This window comes from Colossoma macropomum, unplaced genomic scaffold, assembly GCF_904425465.1.
Source record: "Colossoma macropomum unplaced genomic scaffold, Colossoma_macropomum, whole genome shotgun sequence".
NCBI lineage: Eukaryota > Metazoa > Chordata > Actinopteri > Characiformes > Serrasalmidae > Colossoma > Colossoma macropomum.
Window position 1 is genome coordinate 28,685,131 of NW_023494793.1, and position 21,247 is coordinate 28,706,377.

Below are 21,247 nucleotides of genomic sequence, written 5' to 3' on the forward strand. Positions count from 1 at the left end.
ATAAACGATGGTTCTCCAAGGGTTCTTTAGTAAAGAAAATGTTTCTTTAGAGAACCATGAACACTCAAAGAACCCTTTGCATGATTAAGGGGTCTTTGCATCATTAAATGGTTCTTCAGATTGATAGAGAAGACGGTTCTACACAGAACTTTGTTGAAAAGAGTTCTATATAGCACCAAAAAGCGTTCTTCTATTGTAACAACAGAAGAACCCTTTACTAAAGAACACTTGAAGAACCACCTTCATGCTCGAATATGTAGACTTTTTTTGTGCAGTTATTGCCTGCGTTATGTTTTACTACGATTTCACAAACAGAGAAAGAGACAAATGTCCTGTCTTCCTTTCACATCTCACTCAGAAAGTGTATGTAAGGCTCAGACTGACTGCAGTGATCTCATTTCCTGTCAAAATGAGGCGGAGTCAGGGTCACTCTAGAGGTGTGAGGGCACCTCCACTAATGCCTTAAACCATGCCACACGCCCCCATCTCTCTCTCTCTTTCTCTCTCTGTCTCTCGCTCTCTCTCCCTCCCTCTCTGCTGTATGGTCAGTGTGCGGCAGTGTTTTTAGAAAGACGGCCGCTGGTCTGCTCTGAAGCAGCGGGTCACGGTCAGGCCGAAACAGAATTAAATCTGAACACAGCATTTCTGCAGACAATCTGGCAACCTGATTGCGGAAACCTCTCTCCATTCAGTGCGTATGCTTTTAAAATCCTTTTGCCTGATTGATGTTGTTGCTTTTATTATATTACTTTTATATAATTCTGAAATCATTTCAGTAGTGGCATCTGTGAGTTAAAACTAAGAAGCTATGCTGAGATTCAGACTAAATCAAATGAGTTTGGATATTTATTCTATGAATGGATGAAGTGATTGATTTTGTCTGCACGTTTCTCTGCGATGTGGAGTACGTAACGATGATGGTGAGACATGTTTAACTCGTTCATCCGTATGTGTGGTATGGGAACTGTGCTGAAGGTCCTCCTGCAGCTGCGTGCAAGCGTGTATTTGGACATGGATAATCTGTGTGGATGATGTTATCAGGCTTTGCCTAGAATAGAAACATTAGATGAAATTTGTATGATAGAAATTGAATGTTTCTATGGGTCAGTTTTGTTATGTGTACATTTTATGATTAGATTGAATCAGGATGGCTTGGGGTCAGTAGTGGAATTCTGTATGATTTGCAATCCAAGCTTATGCATTACTGGGTTGTTTGCTCACTGTATTTATGTAAATACAGTATAATATACTGTGATGTTTTTCAGTGGACAGTTGTGATTATGTATCGATATTATGGTTAATTAGGCTCCCATGTAAAGTTTCGCTCTTTTGTTGACAGAGTTTGAATTCAGTTCAGGAGAATATAGCTGGGCTTGAGACCATGTCCTACATTTTTCTTACATTTTGTTTTTCACATTTATTTGGCCACAGCATGAGATGTACATACCTGAAACAGTTGTAATTCAGATTTACATTTCCAACCTCTTTATCCCTGTCTGTTTGTTACTATGCCTTTAATATGCAACATGTAAATGAGCTGTGATCTGATTGGCTGCCATATTTTGTGCTTAATTTTTATTTAAAAAGCAGTTCAAGCAAAGCACACGTTCCTCATAACATGAGAGTAAATAGGCGGAGCTACACTGCTGTAGGCCGAGTAGGTGGATATATGCCAGTTTGTTCGTTTTCATGACACATAAATAATGAAATTAGAATGGGTTGTTTTAACAAATGTCACGTTTTGAAGCTTTAACAAAGTCAGAGACGATTGCTCATCTGTTGCAGAGCAGTTTGTGGGGACAGTCGTGTGCTGGAGGTTAGGGAACCAGCCTTGTGACTGGAAGGTCGCCGGTTTGATCCCCTGAGTCGACAGTACGTGATTGAAGTGCCCTTGAGCAAGGCACCTAACCCCCGACTGCTCCCAAGGCACTGCAGATAGGGCTGCCCACCGCTCCGGGCTAATGTGCTCACTGCCCCCTAGTGTGTATGTGGTGTTTCACTGCACAGATGGGTAAAATGTGGAGGTGAAATTTCCCTGTTGTGGGACTAAGAAGGGTCACTTAATGTGCTCCTTCCATTTCCTGGAGATTTACCACCCTGGAGAGTTCAGATCCAACACCTGGCTCATATAGTCAGATGCCCCTGAAGGCCTTGATTACCTGGATCAGGTGTGCTCGATTAGGTTTGGAGCAAAACTCTGCAGGGTGGTGGATCTCCAGGAGATAGGGCCTTTAAAAAAAATTATTGCACTTTGTTTTGCATTTTAAATGGTAATAATGGTGAATTGATTGTCTTCCAACTTATAAAACCTCAGAATAATCTATATATTTTGACACTTCTGTGGTGAATATAATTAATTTTTTGTTCATACAGGTATTGTAGTGCAAAAAGTGCCTATAATAATTTCCGCTGATTTAAACTTGTTGAATATTTTGTATTGACTTTTGCTGAATCCAGATGCTGATCCAGAGTATACAAATATATGTAGTGGAACTTAAGAATCATGTAGTGTAGTGCAGTGTGTGTGTGTGAGTGTGTGTGTGTGTGTGTGTGTGTGTGTGTGTGTGTGTGAGTGTGTGTGTGTGGTGCTAATAACAGGGCTTAGCAGTGATGATTGAGTCACGATTGCTGGGGGCTCACACATGATGTCACGTCTCCACCACAATGCTAACCTTCCACTACATCAACACATGCATGGAATATGAGTATGAATTTGACAGCTTTATATCCAGCTATTACGTTCAGATTGTAAGACACTGTTGTCATAACAGTATCTCACTTAGTGATGGGGTTGATCGATGTATTGGCCTTGTATTTTATGTAGTAACAAGTAGACGTGTCTGATGTGAGACAGAGCTATTCTGAGGGCATTTCTGAGGGGTTTCATTATACGCTCTTCTTATTGGATAGACTACTACTAAATGGACAGTCACCACTTAGTTAAAGGTTTAAGTTCAATACTATTACACTAATGTAGACAGCACTGCTGTGTCTGATCCACTCATACCTGCACAACACACACTAACACCACCACCACGTTATCCGATGGTCCGCCACCTAAATAATACCTGCTCTGTGGTGGTCCTGTGGGGGTCCTGACCATTGAGGAACAGTATAAAAGGGGGCTAACAAAGTATGCAGAGAAACAGATGGACTACAGTCTGTAATTGTAGAACTACAAAGTGCTCCTATATGGTAAGTGGAGCTGATAAAATGGACAATGAGAGTAGAGACAAGGAGGTGTACTTAATGAAGGGGCTGGTCGGTGTGTATATGTGTAGTATTTTCTAATGGCTTTGAACGTGCCTAGCCATGTTTTAAAACAAAATCTATCTGTTCCGTAATTACTGATTCAGAGCTCATGAAGAGGTCATAAAGCACTTGCATGTGTCAAAACAGCACCAGAAATTTGGCTTTTGCATGACCCAGAGGTCTGCAGAAAGATGTTGATGGTTTGGTCTGTATAGACGTGAATGATCTGTAATACTTCAATCCAGAGTTTGTTTATAAGTTGACCATATTAAAAGAGATCTGCTTATTTGGTTATGAGTTACTGGAATTTTTAGCTCTTTAAAATCAGTATCTATCATCCAGTTTTCATATTTTTATATTACTTTTTGGCGAAGACCAGAGACCTGTAGACAAATCAGAGGTGACTGGAAGTACAGGAATGAGTGTAAATATGCGTGACTGACCCCCTGAACAGTAATGACATGGCAAGTGGGAGGCCAGCCGGTGTAGAATTAGAGCTTGAGTGGTGCTTAATGACTTGTTTTTTCCTTTTAATCTTCACTTTAAGTCGTGATAGCTCCCCTCGGGTTTATTATACCTCCTGCTAGTGAGCCTCTCTGTTAGAGCAGCATTTAAGGATGCATTCTGTGTAGTGCTGTTTAGAGCCGTGTCACGCGACGCTGCTGTCTCTGCTTTTGCCAAAAAGGAGGATTTTGTCTGTCTGCATGCGCATTAAGAGTCTGAGTCTGACCTGACATGCTTTGACATGTCCCCTGTCTGTCTGTTTAAAGGTACATTTGTGGAGTCTTTACAAGTGCAGCATCTACACTATATTTCTGTTTAGATTTTTTTTTAATTGACGTACGTTTTTTCAAGCTGTTGTGCCTGAATACCTTGTTTTTACATTTACTAAGGCTGAAGATTATCTCTGGTTTGACTTCTGTGAGAAAATTCCCCACAGGGCATTTTACTAACTACGGTAAAGCCATATAATTATGCAATAATTAGGTTACCATGTTTCTGCAAATCCACCCCTTTTTGTTGCTACAGGAAGTCCCACACTGAGCCAATAGCAATAGAGTTAAAGCTGTTCTATGTTGCCATGTCCTCACAAATCCTCCACTGCCTTTTCCCTCTGCAGGAAGATCTGTGTGCACTGTAAGTGTGTGCGTGAGGAGCATGCGGTGCGCGCAGTTCCCGGTCAGCTGGAGAGGATGATGATGAAGCTGGTGTCCGACTTCCAAAGGCACTCCATCTCGGACGACGACTCGGGCTGCGCCTCGGAGGAGTATGCCTGGGTCCCACCTGGCCTCAAGCCAGAACAGGTGGGCAGATACACATGTTAGCATTGCATTGAACCAACTGAGCCACTGTTACACACTTCAGAATGAATGGATGAGCTAAACTGTTGTAGGCTGTATGTGTAGTCATATGTAAAAGTGTTCATGGCTGTGACATCACAACCTTGATGAATTATGAACAGGTTGTTTGGACTGTATGGATCTATAACAACGGGATATCGGATATCAAACGTCTTCATTTCAAAAAGTAATGAAAATGAATTTTTCCGTGATAAGGCTGCTTGAAAGTTATCAATTTTTGAACGTTTGAATAGGCAACTTGCGCCTAAAAGAAGTGAATAATCCCATAGTATTAAGACTTTGCTGTTGAATAATTCATTTGACTTAGATGCATTAGCAAACTTATACTTCATTGTCTTGTGGCCATATTATGTGATTTAACTTCCTTTTTTACATTTTCTCTTGTCTAGTATTGTTGTGTACACTGTCCAGTGTTGTAAATGACCAGCGTGTAGACACCGTTCCTGTATTAGCTAACTGACATGACAATGTTTAATTCAGTGTTTGAGCAATAATATCACTAACGTTGGCGTTTACAAAATACAACACCTACCAATCAGCACTTTCACCACTCATAAGCACACAGTTCACTGGCTAATCTGCCTAACATTAGCTAACCAAAGTAACCAATTTTTATTTTATTTACAAGTAATGGCCCTTAATCATCAAAGTTACGTAAAAAATATGAACTACTCCTCATCTGATTCATGAAACATTTACATGACGTGGAAACAAGCAGAGATTTCAGCACAATTGGTGAATCAGCTTCAACCTACTAGTGCCTCATTTGCATAAAACACACACTCATTCGTGCAGATGTTTCCTATAAAATGACAGCATTCAGAGGCTTGTGAGAACACTAAAATGATTTTGTTGTGTGATTATTTCCCTAAATTAACATATTTAAACATGTTTAAACATATGCATTATTGCAGTGTATGAGATGGCTTTTGCACTAGCTTTGTTTAGTATTTTTTATTTTTTGGGCATTGTCAGTGGTATTAAAAAACAGCACAGTATAATATGTCACATATTCTCTCTTCCGTTCACAGACAGTTTTCTGCCTTTTTAAATTGGCATCAGTAGCCTACCGTTAGCATAGCCTATGTCAAGCTTGCCCCTCTCTGAAAATAAAAACTGCATCAACAAACGAATGTCTTTCATGGAAAAATTAGGTAAATGCCTTAATAAGGACAGAAAAATAAGAGAGTCCTCTACATACTAATTTGTAAATGCCACCACTACTGTAATGTTTTCCCTACTCTTTGTCAAATATTTCAAATATTTAAATGTTAAATGAGCATATTTCGTGACCATGAACCATCAAGAGGGGACAAATACTATTAACCAATATTATCGGGACACATATCATCAAGCTAGCTCATTGAGCCTCTCTTATACCATGTTTCACTCAGAACTGTGTCACAGTATGGAAGAAAAATACATTATGATTTCCCATTCACTTGATTTTGATGTGTTTATATGCTTCATAAAGCACTGCTTGTGTCACCGTTCCTGTAAATCAGAGTGCCTTCCACATGTGCCCTGAACAAGACCTGAACTGTTTATTGTTTTAAAAATGCAGTCTGTGCATCACATCATGCTAGCCTGAAGTTTGTACTGGTGATGGCAGCCTAGCAGCAGCAGCAGCTAAGAGCAGCAGTAACTGAGCCAGTGGATGTGTATTGTCTATTGTATGTGTTCACTGGGAGCTCGCATTACTCTTCATGGAGCAGGAAACAGAGAACTCAGGTTACACTTTACTGAACACTGCACTGAATCTCATTACACAACAGCTTACACACACACACACACACCACTTTACTACCATCTGTTTAATAATAAAGTTTGTGTGTGTGTGTACATACTGTACAACTCTCCTCATGTCTTTGTGTCTGCAGGTGTATCAGTACTTCAGCTGTATTCCTGAGGATAAGGTGCCCTATGTGAACAGCCCAGGAGAGAGATATCGCATTAAACAGCTTCTTCACCAGCTCCCAGCCCATGACAGTGAGGTCAGAACCCTCCACCCTCAATACTGTACCTTGTACTCTCCACCTGAAGGCTGCATACAAAGCCTTAATAGGGAATTCTACTAATTTTTCAAAGTTTCTGCATAATTCATTTGAGATGTACACTATGTCAGAGTGGTTGGATGTGAAATGGTTCATTGTAGAGAAACTTGCTGATTTCTTTACAGTGGTGGTGATAGGAATCAGGGGATGTATTTCACAAAGCATTTTCTCAGTAAGCTGGTAAACCTAAGCCAAAAGCTGAGGACTGTCCAATAGGAATGTTCCTTAGCTTTTCTACTGTTGGACAGACTTGTTTAATGGCTTAATTTTTTAGGCTAGGTGAGAGCCATGTGAAATGTTTTATACCCAACATTATTGGGAAGGAGTACACCAGTCCTTGAAAGACTGCACGGGCAAATATTGCAACAATTCAAGAATAACGTTTCTCATTGTAAAATAGCAAAGAACTTGGGAATTTCATCATCTACAGTACATAATATCATTAAAAAATTCAAATATATGGAGAAATCTCTGTGCGCAAAGGACAAGGCCAAAAAACAGTATTAGCTAGCTGTGATCTTCGGGCCCTCAGGAGGCAATGCATTAAAAACAGACAGGATTCTGTAGTGGAAATCACTGCATGGGTTCAGGAACATGTCCGAAAACCACTGTCTGTGAACACACAGTTTTCATACGTAAATGCAAGTTAAAACTCTACCATGCAATGAAGAAACGCCACCACCTTCTCTGGGCCCGAGCTCATTGTGACAAAATCTGACCTATCAGTTAGGGCTGAACTTAAGCACTTTTAGTCCTGGAGGGCCATGGCACTAAACAGTTTAACATTCTTCTACATACATCTCACCTAACCCTAATCCTAGATTCCACCAGATTAAACTCTGCTGTGGCCAGAGGACACCCCATACAGACAGTAATCCTACACCCCAAAACTTGTGGATTTTTTTTCAGCTGGCCATTTTTTAAATTCCAGTTTACTTTTGATATTTCCGCTGTGAGTTGTAGAATTTGTAGAACATCTGTAACAGTCAAGTCAAATTGAGCCAAAGTTTATGTAGCGCTTTTTTCCAACAGGCATTATCACAAAGCAGAAAATTCAAGCCCCAGTGAGCAAACCAAATGTGACAGAGGCAAGATGAAATTCAGTAAAAACAATATATGCATGTGTATGTTTGTGCAGCCCCAGTACTGTAACTCGCTGGATGAGGAGGAGAAGAAGGAGCTAAGATTGTTCAGCCAGCAGAGGAAAAGAGAAAACCTGGGCCGTGGCAATGTTCGCCTCTTCCCCGTCACCATGACAGGAGCCATTTGCCAGCAGGTAAAAAATTGTGAAAAAATAGGCAAAATAATAGTGCAGCAAAAATTCAGTTAATTTTCTTTCTACCTCGTACAATTGTATGCAAAGGTTTAGGGGCCCCTGGCCAGGTTGCATGTTTTTGTTGATGGTGAAAGTTAAAATAAGTTAACACGTCCTCTACAGAGAGCACACGTTTGCACATTGTTATGCACAATTACTGTTTTTTCTGCCTAAATTAACATAATAAAGTTTCTTTAAAATGTCACCTGTGCCAAACTTATTATACATTTTAATATTTTTTCATGCATTGTTTTGTCCAATATGTTAAACTCAGCAAATAAATAGAAATTGTACAGTAAAATAGGCACGAAAGCCATATTTAAGCGTGTTCTCTGTAGAGGATGTGTTAACTTTAACTTACAAAATCAACAAAACAGATTTTTGCCTATGACTGTATATAGTCGATTAGCCAAGACATTTTTGATGGAACTATGAGGCTAATGTAACTAACAAATAATGGTAGCTAAAAATCATGCTAACTGCATGCCTAAATCATCACTCACTTACTTCTCACCATGTTAGGAAATCTCAAATTGGTTATGTGCTTTCTGACACTGTGAGCCTGTTATCTCTAAAAATGTACAAAAGTATGTTGCATAGCTAAAACAATAGCAGCAGCCTGAATTTTGCTTGAAATTCGATGATGCAGACAGCTTAACAACTAGATTACTTAACAACTCGACACAGTTTGAGGCAAGCGTGTCATGATTTATGTATGTGGTTTACACTGCGCTAATTGATGGCTATATTAGCTTCCAACTTGTTAGCTACATTAGCCTCGTAGCTCCAGTTCAACACTAAAGAAGCAATTTTCAGACATCAAACTTATCTTGCCTACTTTTGGGGTACAGGGGAAGTCTTGTAAATTTGATTTTCACCAAACTATATCTTTAAAACAGATTGTTCTCATTATTTATTAAGTTCCACACTTTGCTAACTGTTGAAGCGATTTTGTAGATAAAGCTTACCCATCTCATAGTAAGAGCTTGCATACTCAACTGTCAACACAAGCTGACTAACCCTCATTTACAACATGACTTTAGAGTATTTCATCATCAGCTGATAAACAGAGACCAGAAAAGAACTATGCTGTTCAAGCCAGGCGTCATAAGGAAGACATAAAGCTGCATGTATTTCAGCTATCTCTTAGCGCCGGTGTTTGAAGTGTTGTGCCACGTTCCAGTACTCTGAACGCACCCTGGCTGATGAATACTTGCTGAGAGGGTGTGGTGGAGGCTGGGAGCGACACTTCGTTTCATCAAGCCTTGATTTATGAACTCGTCGAACAGATGTGGCTTTGCATGCTACGCACCCAGTCAAACAGAGTAAAGCGCAGAGAACAGCAGGGGAATCAGCCTCTTTCAAATGCTCATAAAAGTCGCCTTTTAACCTCCTTTTGACTTCTTAGATGTGTTGTTTTCTTCTCAGCTGGAAAGGAAGACTGTGATAAGGTTGTCTAGGTGACTTTATAGGCCTAGTTCAGCGTAGGAAAGTTACTGAAAGCAACTATGTGTTTACAAAGACCCATTTTACAGGAATGGGAGTGTCGTGCTGCAGCGTAACTGAAGCTGTTCGTTCACTGAATATGGTAGTATTGACTAAAGTAACGAGTACACTTTTAGCTGGTATTTTATTTTACCATAATTATTAAGGGACAAATGTAATCTGCAAGACTAGTGAAAATAATGATTGGTAGCTAACGTTAATGTTTGCTAATGAGGATCCGAGGGGATTTCACTCACGCGTTTCCTCACTGCAGCTGTGAAACTGTGAAAGAGAATATTTTCCTGCCAAACTGTGATCAAGGGAACAGTGAGATTCTAATTTGGCCTTGAGCTTGACCTCTTCAGCCCAGACCATAATTCATTGTACTGTCTGTATGACTCACGTTTGTTTATCACCTTAGGGTTTGACTTTCATGGCGGTTCATTTGGGTTTCTGTATTAATTTGATGTTCTTCTTGTGTCACAATTCTACCAATTGTAACACCTCATTATTGTATGCTTTTAAATTATTTTTAATCAATACTTTCTAATTTTCTTAATTGCTGTGTGGGATTCACTTACAGTACTGGGCTAAACTCAGAGACCTCCCTTTCGTTTATGTAATTTCCAGTTAAAGCGGCCATCAAGTACAAGTCATTTATTTTTCATTGTCATAAAAATGCAGGAAACATATTTAACAGAAAATTACACAAAAGCTTCCAATGCTAAATATATTATCAAACCCATCCACTTTTTTGTGGACCCTACAGTCACTTTAACTCTTCCGTCCTTCCAGTCTTAAAATCAGCCAGTTACAGCTGTGACCTCCCAATAAAAGCTAACTCCAAAGGTACCACCGACGTTATGTTCCCCTTCAAAGAGACACTAACATTCATACAAACACCTACCCAAACACACCTTAGCTGCCTTCAGATATATTTCAAATGTGCGTCTAAAAAGGCTAAAGCTGGTATTACTGAGAAAGTATTAGGTACAATATAATCCACTTCCATGAGGAAGGACAAAGTCAAATTAAAATAAGTGAAGAACTTGAGTTTAAAAATTATTAAAAGATACAGAGAAAATGAAACCGCTAACAACTGTTAGATCACATAAACAGTGCTTTAGGCTTCCATCTTTGAGAGAAAATCCAGCTCCACTCCTGCTTCAGATGTGAAAAAATCTACAGGTGTTTCTGTCCATCGTTCTTTTGTGAGAAGACAACTCAACACTAGAGAGAATGTGTAGCTGTCAAAAAGCTGTTACTGAGAAAAGCAAACAGAAAAACTTTTGTTCAAGAACACTAAAACTGGACATGTTTAGTAAGGTTTTACAGAATGGTGAGTCTAAGTTTGTAATTGGGATTATTTGGATGATAAGCAGAAAATGCAACCAACTTCTAAGACTGAACTTTGGAGTTGTGGAAAAATATCTTGCAGACTTCTTTGAACAGTTGAAAGTGAGTCTTCTGAAAAGAATGGAAGCTATAATAAAGACAAAGTGTGGACACACTAAATACTGAAACATCTGATAGCTGTCTTCTGTGTAACTTTGTGTTAAATGTGCTTTTTCTAACACTAAAAAATGAATAACACCCGTGGTAGGATTCCCTAGTCAAGAACTGCTGATATGTGTGCTTTGTGCTGTAATGATATGATGGTTCTCATATTACCATATCTAGACGCTTGTTTTACAGTGCTCTTTGTAAAAGTCCATGTTAGTGTATTTTGTTGAGTTGTGGGCATGCAATTTTTCTGGCTGCATCAGCATTAAAATTCAGTCAGATATGGAACCACATATGTCCAGATACGCAGATACCCTTAACTCGTGATTCACCACTGACAAACCCTGTGCATGCTGGTATATTCTGTAAACATGTTTACTTAAAGCAGCCCTGATTTTCATTCTGTCTTGTTTGTCTTATGTTCCCTTACGCAGTGTGGTAGGCAGATCTGTGGGGGTGATATAGCTGTGTTCGCGTCCCGGGCCGGTCATGGCTCCTGCTGGCACCCTCAGTGCTTTCAGTGCGCGACGTGTAGTGAGCTGCTAGTGGACCTCATCTACTTCTACCAGGACGGTCACATCTACTGCGGCCGGCACCACGCTGAGCGCATCAAGCCCCGCTGCCAGGCCTGCGATGAGGTCAGCGCAACTTTTGCTATTGGAGGTTCAGGCTTTCACAGTTTGTTTGCATACATGCTTACCAGTATAAGCATGACTACAATGGGAAACTCAGTTTAGGGTTATCCTGCCCAACACAAAGCTTGGTTATCAGTTCCCCAATGTATGTATGCAAAGGTTTGAACACCCCCAGTCAAATTGCATGTTTTGTTGATTTTCTAAGTCACAATAAGCTACAACATCCTCTACAGAGGACACAGCTCTGCATATTTTATTTCACAATGACTATTTATTTGTTTGTTATTTGAGTTGAATATACATACCATAACATTTGCACAGGCCACATCTTTTGTTTGTTTGTTTGTTTGTTTTTTTCACCCAATAAAAAGTAATCATGCATTAAAATGTACAGAAGTGCGTTCTCTCAAAATGTAATTTGACCAGGGGTGCCCAAACTTTTGCATTCAACTTTTGTCTTATAAACACTAAAGTATGCAGTGTTGTGATCCTTCAAGAATGTGGTTGAGAAACACGTTGTACATACAGGTAGAACTAAAAGAGGTGGAAATATACAATATACTAAATTTAAGTAGGTAAAATGATGAAATAGTACTGGAACATTATTTGGTAGTTTGATAATTGTCATAGCTACTGTTTTTTGTTTGTTTGTTTGTTTGTTTGTTTGTTTTCGTTTTTTCTGTCATTTGTTGGACTAAAAATTCTAATAACTAATAGTCAGCTGATAAGTTTTTTATGTTGATTTTATTTTTTTTTACCCAAGTTAAACGGTGCTTTACTGACAGATAGGACTGTCAGTTTCCATTTCTTACACTTCTGAAACTCAAATGAACAGCAGAATCGGAGCGAACTCGGTCACTGAGATGTAAACAAAGTCATTCAGTGTGGTTTGATGTGAAATAGTTCATTGTAGTGAAACTTTCCGACTGATTTCTGTACAGTGGTGTTGATAGGACACCACCAGGTGTTGCAATGCAATCATAGCCATTTTATTTACTATCCTAAATGACCTTTTACATGTAATTCTAGGAACTGTTTTGCCTTAGGAAGTCATGCATGTATCTTTTATCCATAAAGTCAGTAAAATTATCAAAAAAACATTTAAGCCAAAACCTCATCACTAAACTATCATAAAACAATCAGGCAGTGTATTCATGTAATAACTTTCTGTGAGGGAGCTTTTAGAGGCATTAAACTCTTCAAACGTCTGGCTTCTATCACCACCACTGTGAATAATTCTGACTCAGTAAGTTTAAGCTGGTGTATTTAAACTGAAACCACTCTGAATGACTTTATTTACATCGTAATGATTTAATTATGCTGTTTTTTTGTTAAAAAAAAAACAAAAACAATTTGCTGTAATTCTCTTTAAAATAAAATAAACATTGCAACGCTGTAACACTTAATAGAATAAAATAGTTTTTGTTGTTTTTATGCTAAAAGGTAGTTCAAGCTTGACGTTTTTTATTTTAACGTCTTTTTATCCTAACCATAATAGTGTTTTTATGGGTGATATATTTAGTTGTTTGTAAAAATCAACAATCAACATTATGTAAAACGCTGTGCAGTTTACCTCAGTGGCCAAAGGAGGGCAGCAATCTCATCACAGCCGCTATTACAGCTTCTGCTGCCGGAGAATAATACTGCTGACCTGTTGACTACCACAAACATTTTACCCTCTCACATCTCTTCAGGCACATAAAATATACTCTGTTCTTAAACCAGAATGACACCAAACCACAGACACCCACATCTCACACCTTTCCTCTCTCTCCCTCTCTCTGTGGTTAGATCATTCTAGCAGACGAGTGCACAGAGGCGGAGGGCCGCCACTGGCACATGAGGCATTTCTGCTGTTTCGAGTGCGAGACGGCGCTGGGCGGTCAGCGCTACATCATGAGAGAGAGCCGGCCGTACTGCTGCACCTGCTATGAGTCACTTTACGCAGAGTACTGTGACACCTGTGGGGAGCACATCGGTAAACCTCTTATTCATACATACATGAAGGTTCTAGACAAAACTCCATACCCTCATCTGGCAAAATGGGGTAATGAGCAGCCTGTTAATGGATAGTAAAAAGAGGAAATATAAGAGATGAGATGTTACAACAAGTAATAAACCTCTGCAGTTGTGTCACTATTCAGTAGTCAGCATCACACACATATTTCACACTTTAAAAAGATGGTTCTTTAAGAGCCATATCATTTTCCGCTTTTATTGAAATGAGTTTGATAGTTTATATTTACTTTCAAAGTGTACTGTTCACTCCCTGGTCCATACTGGTCATATGTGGAAACTAAGCTGCAAAAAACAGCTTGTTTTAAATTGTGTAATTTTGTGATGTCATGAAAAGCAGCACATTTACATACACCCAAAAATTCAGCCTACAGCAAGTTAACCCCACCCCATTCATATTGAAGTGGAGTGTTTCGGCCTGGGCTGCTCTTAGAATGAGCCACAATTTATCAGTCTTAATGACATAGTAACAAAGACAGCATGTTTACTTTCCAGGGATAAAAAGAATATGGAAAATGGCAAGTAAACATGCATCACGAATGTGAGGGCAAAAAAAACAATTACTGATAAAAAGTCTATTGTCTGCCAGACTGCAGTGCCCATTGTGAAAACATTGAGTGGACCACATTATCAGCAATGTCCTATTTGCCTCTGTGCAGGAATAGACCAGGGGCAGATGACGTATGAGGGTCAGCACTGGCATGCCTCTGAGGCATGTTTTTGCTGTGCTCACTGTCGACTCCCCCTGCTGGGCAGACCCTTCCTCCCCCGTGGTGGGCTCATTTTCTGCTCTCGGCCGTGCTCTCTTGGGGAAGACCCCGATAACTCGGACTCCTGTGACTCGGCCTTGCAGAGCAAACCCGCCTCACACAAACACACACAACATCAGCACCGCAGTTCACCGCTGAGGCCACTGGAGGGCAGCAATGCATCCGCTGCCACTGTGAAAACATCTACTGCTAGTACGTCAACTCATCCCTCGGAAAGCAGAGGTGTGACGCATAACTTGTATTGGATTTTATGTGTTTTACATCATTTGTCTTAATAGAACTCTGTTTTATAAATTATTTTCATAATTTTCCATTTACATGGCTAGAGGTCTTTATCTGAGTGGTAGAATATTCAAATAATTTTGTTCTGTCCATCTCTCTCTCCTATTTATAAGGTGTACACACTTCATTCTCCCATTTACAAAATGGTGGTCCTCCACCTCCACCTTACAGAGAAAGACGCCCCCAGAGCTCACACTCTCCCTCCCAGCTCACTTCCTTAGCCAACGGCTGGGGAACCTCATCACCCGGGGACCAATCAAACACTGACAAACACTCAGGACACAGCAGGCTGGAATACACAGTGGAGCTGAATGGATATGCTGAATTTGGCCCATTTCCACCAAGCTGCACTTCCAGAGGAACCTCGACAGCGAAAGACAGCAGCACACTCGGAGAGAAGAACAGTTCGGGTAAGTTTTTAAATTGATGAGTTCAATGTGTGAGTCTTAAAAGGCTCATAATAGGAAACCGAAAAATACACAAATCATTTAAACTATTTATTTAATTGAAAATAATACGAAGATAACATATCAGATGTTGAAACAATGTAAAATGTATTTATTTTTTGTAATAAATGCCCATTTTGAATTGCCAACAGCACGTTTCAGAAAAGGACATGGCAACAAAAGACGGGTAAAGCTGTGGAATGCTATACAAAAAGTCTTATACAAAAGTATGAGTGCCTCTGGTCAAATTACACGTTTTGTTGATTTTCAAAGTGAAAAATAAAACACATCCAGTACAGAGAACACACTTCTGCACATTTTAATGCACAATTACTGTTTATTTGATGAGTTTAATACACACATAAAATGTGGCACATATTATGGCATGTATTATATTTAGTTCTGTTTTTTTCCAATATGTTACAGTCTGCAAATAAATAGAAATTACGCACTGCAATTTTTTACAAAATTGATATATTTAAATTTGTTCCCTGTAGAGGATGCATTAAGTCATTCTCACTTAAATCAATAAAACCTGTAATTTGCCCGGGAGTGTTCGAACATTTGCATATGACTGTATATAGTCATCTTTAATTTGGCCATAAAACTGTAATTAATTGTAATTTAGGAAGAACAGAATAAATATCACACGCACAATCTTATCTATGCAAAATACAAATAATGTGGTATGAATAATAGGATGTCATTACCCAGCATGTTTAAAGGTTCAGTTATGTTCATGTGTGGGATTATTAGTGTCTTGCTTGTGGTAAATGAGTTTTTACCATCCCTGGAGGCTGTTACCACGGTAACTTGATTAACATCACCAGGCAAAACCACCAGGAAAAAACCTTATCAAAAGATCTTTAAATCTCAAGAAAGAAACATGGAGATGCAAACGTTTCCAGTACATGGTCCTTCATGCAGGCACTCAGAAAGCATGTACGTGAGAGCAGACAGGGCTGTTTTAAATTTGCATGTTGACATTTAAATTTTATTTACAATGATAATTATTTAAATTTTATTCATTTGCAATCTAATGCTTGACTGTTGCTAGACATTTGTAGCAGAAAAGTCAGTTGCATGTTAGTGGAGGACTGATTCACTTTTTTCTTCTCTGTTTCTTTCACACTCTTTTCACTCTCTTTCTCAGGAATTCTCTCTCCGCCTCACTCATCCCCTGCATTTGACTCCCTAAACCACACGGACTCTTTCCCGCCTCCTCCACCTCCTGTATTCATCGGCCTTGATGATTTGCCAATCCTGCCCCCATCTGACGCTTCTGAGCCCGAGACCCTCCCGCCTCCACCCGCCCCACTGCCAGCGCGGAGCAGCACGGCCAGGGTCAGCTTCAGGGAGCCAATCAGCAGCAGCTACTCGATGGAGGAGGATGAGGAAGAGGAGGAAGCAGAAGTAGAGGAGGAGAGAAGAGAAGTGGGTGAGGGAGAGCAGGAGGAAGAGGAAGAAGAGGAAGCTGTTGGAGGTTTGGGACGCAGACTACGCCTTCGAGCTGGAATGCCGCCTCAGATGGACCTTCTGGGTAGGCACGGAATTTATGAAATATAGATCATGAAAAAGAATTGTTTTCATTCCCCTTAAAGAAATGATTGGTGTCCAAAGTTTGATTCTTTAGTTTTAGTTTAGTTCTTTGTAGCTAACAAGTAATGGAAGCTTATGTACAGCAATTAGCATCATTAAACTATTCCTTTAAAGCTAATTTATAAGTCTTCTTAAAATATTTGCTTATATTGGGAACAGATCTGGTGTGGAGTTTTGTCACAAAAACACACACCACACACACACACATTATCTAAAACGCTTATCCTCCTGTGGCCAGTTGCACCAGCTGAGCGTAAGTTCAAACATAGGCTACTTGTAACGTAAGTTCAGGTTTATGCATTACTAAATCAGAACAGGTTGCACCACACAAACTAGTTTTAACGTTGAGCTTACTAAATACTAAATAATTACACCTCCCCCTGAGCAAGTGTAAGTTTTGGGGAAACCCCCAGAAACCACATAACCACAAAAAACACACACAGCTCCAGCTCAGTGAGACTCAGTGGCTGCCCAAACGGCAATAATAAGTTATAATATTTAAAGAGCCTGTATATGAAAAACTAACAAAATCTTTATCGCTTTGTTGAAACAAAAGTAGTTGTACGTAGTGTGTAAACATTGCATGTTACATATACTGTTTACCTTCCTGTCCATATATAGAAATAAAGATGCCACAATTGCCTATTTTGAATTCATTGTTTTTGTGATTTCACGAAAACCAATGCATATACATGTATCCTACAGCAGTTTGCTCTGCCCATTCATGTTGAAGTTATAAGGAATGATTCAGTCCAGAGTGCTTTTCGAATGAGGCAAATTACAGAGCAGTCAATCACAACAGAGAACATTTACATTTATCAGTGTTAAAGGTACAGTAGTAAAAAAGCCTGTTCAATTCTAAGGGAGAGATTTTAAAGAGAGATTGTAAAATGGTCCTTTAAACATGAATTAAATATAAAAATAAACCGTTTTTGATACACAAATGCACACATAAGTAGACCTCACAGACCAAAATAAAATGCAATACAAATGTAGGATATTGGACCCTTAAGGTTTAGATTTTGCTCCTAGATCTTTATGTAGTTAATCAACCCCCTCATTCTCTTCCTAGATGGATCATACCACCGCAGTTTCCGGCGGGGGGGTGCAGGACCCCCTGGCCACAGCCGCGTGGCTTCAGACTCGCCGCTCCACCTGGGCACAGAAAAGCGCTTCAGACGCTCACGGCGTGACAGACCCCATCTGGAGACATTGGAGTGGAGAGGACGGGACCATCCGCAGCCTTCCTGCAGCAACGTGGACGGAGATGGCAGCCCCCGGCTGACCCTTCACTCCACCTACTACAGACACGAAGACTCCTGCTCCACCTGCTCATCTTCATCAGACTCAGAGGAGGAAGGCTTCTTCCTGGGCCAGCGCATCCCCCTGCCCCCACAACTGACCGGCCAAGAGAGGACCAGGGATGAAGAGAAAGAGGAGGAGGAGGAGAAAGGGAAGACGAAGAGAGGCAGCCTGAGGAGGAGGAGGACACACAGTCTGAGCAGCAAAGACAAAGACAAAAACTGTATACTGTCCTGAGAGAGAGAGAAAGACTCTTGTTATGGGCTACGTTCACATTACAGTGGCACAAATCCAGTTTTTTGCCTAATGGTGATGCAGATATACAGAGCAATTCACTCGAAAGAGGCCCCAAATATTCTGTTGTAACTCCTGTTAGGATGAAGCAGTCTGAACCAGATTGAACCCAGAAGTTGCAAACGGAGGTTAAACGTCGCAACCTCATCACTCTGACGCAGGGGTGTCCCGGCTTGTTCGAAGCTCCATATACTGAGGAGCATATTGCACGTTGTTTCGCTCAGATTGCTTCGTCCTAGCGAGAGTTATTACAGAATATTCAGGGCCCCTTTCGAGTGAATCTCCCTGTATTATATGCTATTGTAGGTCTGTGTGAACACAAAAAAATCTGATCTTTTTTCAAATCATATTTGACCCCCTTTCATATGTAGTCCTAGATTGGATACCTATCTGACGTGTGGCCATTGGAGGTATAAAAAATATCACTGCACCATGATGCATAGATCTGAAGGTGATGATTCAGCTGCACTGACCTTGTAACATTATAGTCAGTTACAGTAATATTTAATAAAGGGTGCACCCATTTCGGCCAAAGTACAGTTCTCAGGGTATTTTCAAACATAAATATCTGAGTAAAGGTTGCTGTATAGTTTTATTGTCGCTATTCTAATACAGTGTAAATCATATTTAATCAGATTTAAGATTTCATGATGCACTGAATCGTTTCTGGATTGTTCCTAATTCCCTTTCTTTTTGCGATTGAATCAAATCTTGAAATCAAAGGTTTACACCCCCAGTGGCCATAACGAGAACGGTCAGATTAAAATTCTCTTTTTTTTACATCACACTTCTCTTGGCAGCTTTTGTCATATCAATTGGAGATTAACCACTTTCAAACACAAATCTGAGCCATCAATCCAGAAAGATCAGACCTAAGTGAAAAATCTGAACTAAGACCCTGTTCACACTTGGTTTTGAGTGATCTGATTCGTAAGTGAACAATGAGACAGCCGTTTATACCTGGCAGTCTTGAATGCATATCCAGTTACCATGTGATCTGATTTTGTGATTGCTGCATTTGTTCTCCCATAAAAATGTCCCACAAGTTCTTGTTCATGTGAATGTACAGGTTGTTACAAACATTTCGATTGCAAAAATTGCTAAAACAACTTATAAACATACAGGAGAGGAGATAAAGAAGGAAACTGCTTTTGTCTGACACAGTTGCTCAAGGTGGTCCTTTGTTGCTACTGGGGGTGCATTGGGATGCTTTAGGGTTCAAACAACAAACTTTATGTGGTCATATGTGCCCCTGAAAGGTGGTTTGAGTGATCTGATCACAGTGCGCAGAGATGCATGGGGCACCTTTACTTAGCACTGACCACTTTTGATCAGATCACCCAGGATGTATGTTAATGCCAGGTGTGAACAGAGCCTAACTGATCATTAAGCCTTGCAATGTGAACGTAGCCATAGAGACACTGCAGAGTTTGCTGCTTCTTGCCTTTGTTCAGTGAGACAATACAGGAACCGAACTGTTTTAAAGTTGTATTTGATCAATACTGACATCCAAGCCAAGAAACTACTGCAATTCACATATTGGACTGTAAATCATTTTGGACAGTATATGTTTTTTTTATGGGGCAAAGAGCTTTTATTGAGCAAAAAGAAAGAAATAGACCTCACTGATCATTGAAGCACTTTGCAAACTTTTATATATGTTTAAATAAACAGATCTTCCTTCAACGTTTTATCTCTTAGAACCAAAAACCATTCCGCCTAGTGTTTTTAGATTTGGTGCTTGCAGTTAAATGCTTTCCAGCGCTTCACTGGAACAGTGAACAATGTCCAAAATGTTCATAGTACGTCTAGTTAAAAGATCATTCCAGTCACTAAACAGTATCACAGTATCATGTTAAAAGGAAGCGGAGTAATCAGTAATCAAGCAGTAATCTGGACTTTGGAGCAAAGCTCTTTCTTTCCAACTGAGGTTTAAGAAGGATGGTGATTTTGAAGGCGAAAGCGCAGTTCAGTTGGTGAAAAAAACAAACCAACATAACGATAAAATGGAAATCCACATTCTGCACAGGAATGAAAAGAGTAGAAGAGAAAAATGTTTGTTGTCCCTGTCATTAGAAAACCTTGTAACTGTTTATTTACTCTTTCTATTTGCTGCGTTTTAAATGCCAACATTGCCTGACGAATCGACCCATAGAAATTTTGAAATGCAAACATTTTACATTTGTTTAAAAATATTTTGCCTTATTCTGTAAAGGTAGAGGTATGAGGTTTTCTTACAACAGTGATTTTATACAGCCACACTTAACCATGACCAAACCAGTGTTCTCATTCAAAGCAGTACTGATCACTCACCCCAAATATAGTCAACCAGCCAAGACATATTTGGTCATTGAAATGTGCTTCTTTTATTTTGCACTGGAGCTTCAAGGCTTATGTAGTTAAGAGTAATAGAAGCTTAAACCTCACCAATTAGCATTGTAGCATTGTGCACAGTGAGTGTTTACAGGCACTCGATAATCACTCGATAATTGGATTTCTGCAGTTATCTGATTATTCAAATGGTCATGTAAACAGTGACCTCTGATTTCGTAGATCAGAGTAGAAATCCTATAAAGAGAGCTGGATTTTAGCCCAGTAAATTTAAAGTAAAGATTTCTCTGTGCATATAAACTCTTACTCTGATTTCTTTTGGATTTCTCAGTCTGAGCACGCACGAAAACAGACAGCGGTGCCAGAAATAAGCGAGCAGCATTGCTGCGAGACGCAGCCAAACACTTTTGGAGCAACGCTGAAACCAAACACATGCTTGATGAATGAAGGATTTAAATTTTCTTCATCTTCTAGATGATGTATGTTCATATTTTCAGGTAAAGTAACGCAATGTTTTTTGAAAAACAGCCGTGGCATGAAGTTTGAGTTTTACAATATGTTTACGTCACGTCTTCTTCTGTGAGTCTATTGGCTGGTTGCAA

General features: G+C 39.7%; 1 protein-coding gene across 1 annotated transcript in view; it reads left to right on the top strand.

Moving 5' to 3' along the window:
* Positions 1-21,038, top strand: part of prickle3 (prickle homolog 3) — a 59,626-nt gene extending 38,588 nt beyond the window's left edge. The window contains exons 3-11 of the mRNA XM_036579079.1: positions 4,373-4,556; positions 6,494-6,607; positions 7,806-7,943; positions 11,405-11,608; positions 13,397-13,583; positions 14,281-14,613; positions 14,787-15,083; positions 16,273-16,659; positions 17,791-21,038. Of these exons, the coding sequence (XP_036434972.1) occupies positions 4,373-4,556; positions 6,494-6,607; positions 7,806-7,943; positions 11,405-11,608; positions 13,397-13,583; positions 14,281-14,613; positions 14,787-15,083; positions 16,273-16,659; positions 17,791-18,257 (2,311 nt within the window). The 3' untranslated portion in view covers positions 18,258-21,038. The remainder of the gene's footprint in view (positions 1-4,372; positions 4,557-6,493; positions 6,608-7,805; positions 7,944-11,404; positions 11,609-13,396; positions 13,584-14,280; positions 14,614-14,786; positions 15,084-16,272; positions 16,660-17,790) is intronic.
* Positions 21,039-21,247: the final 209 nt, after the last annotated feature.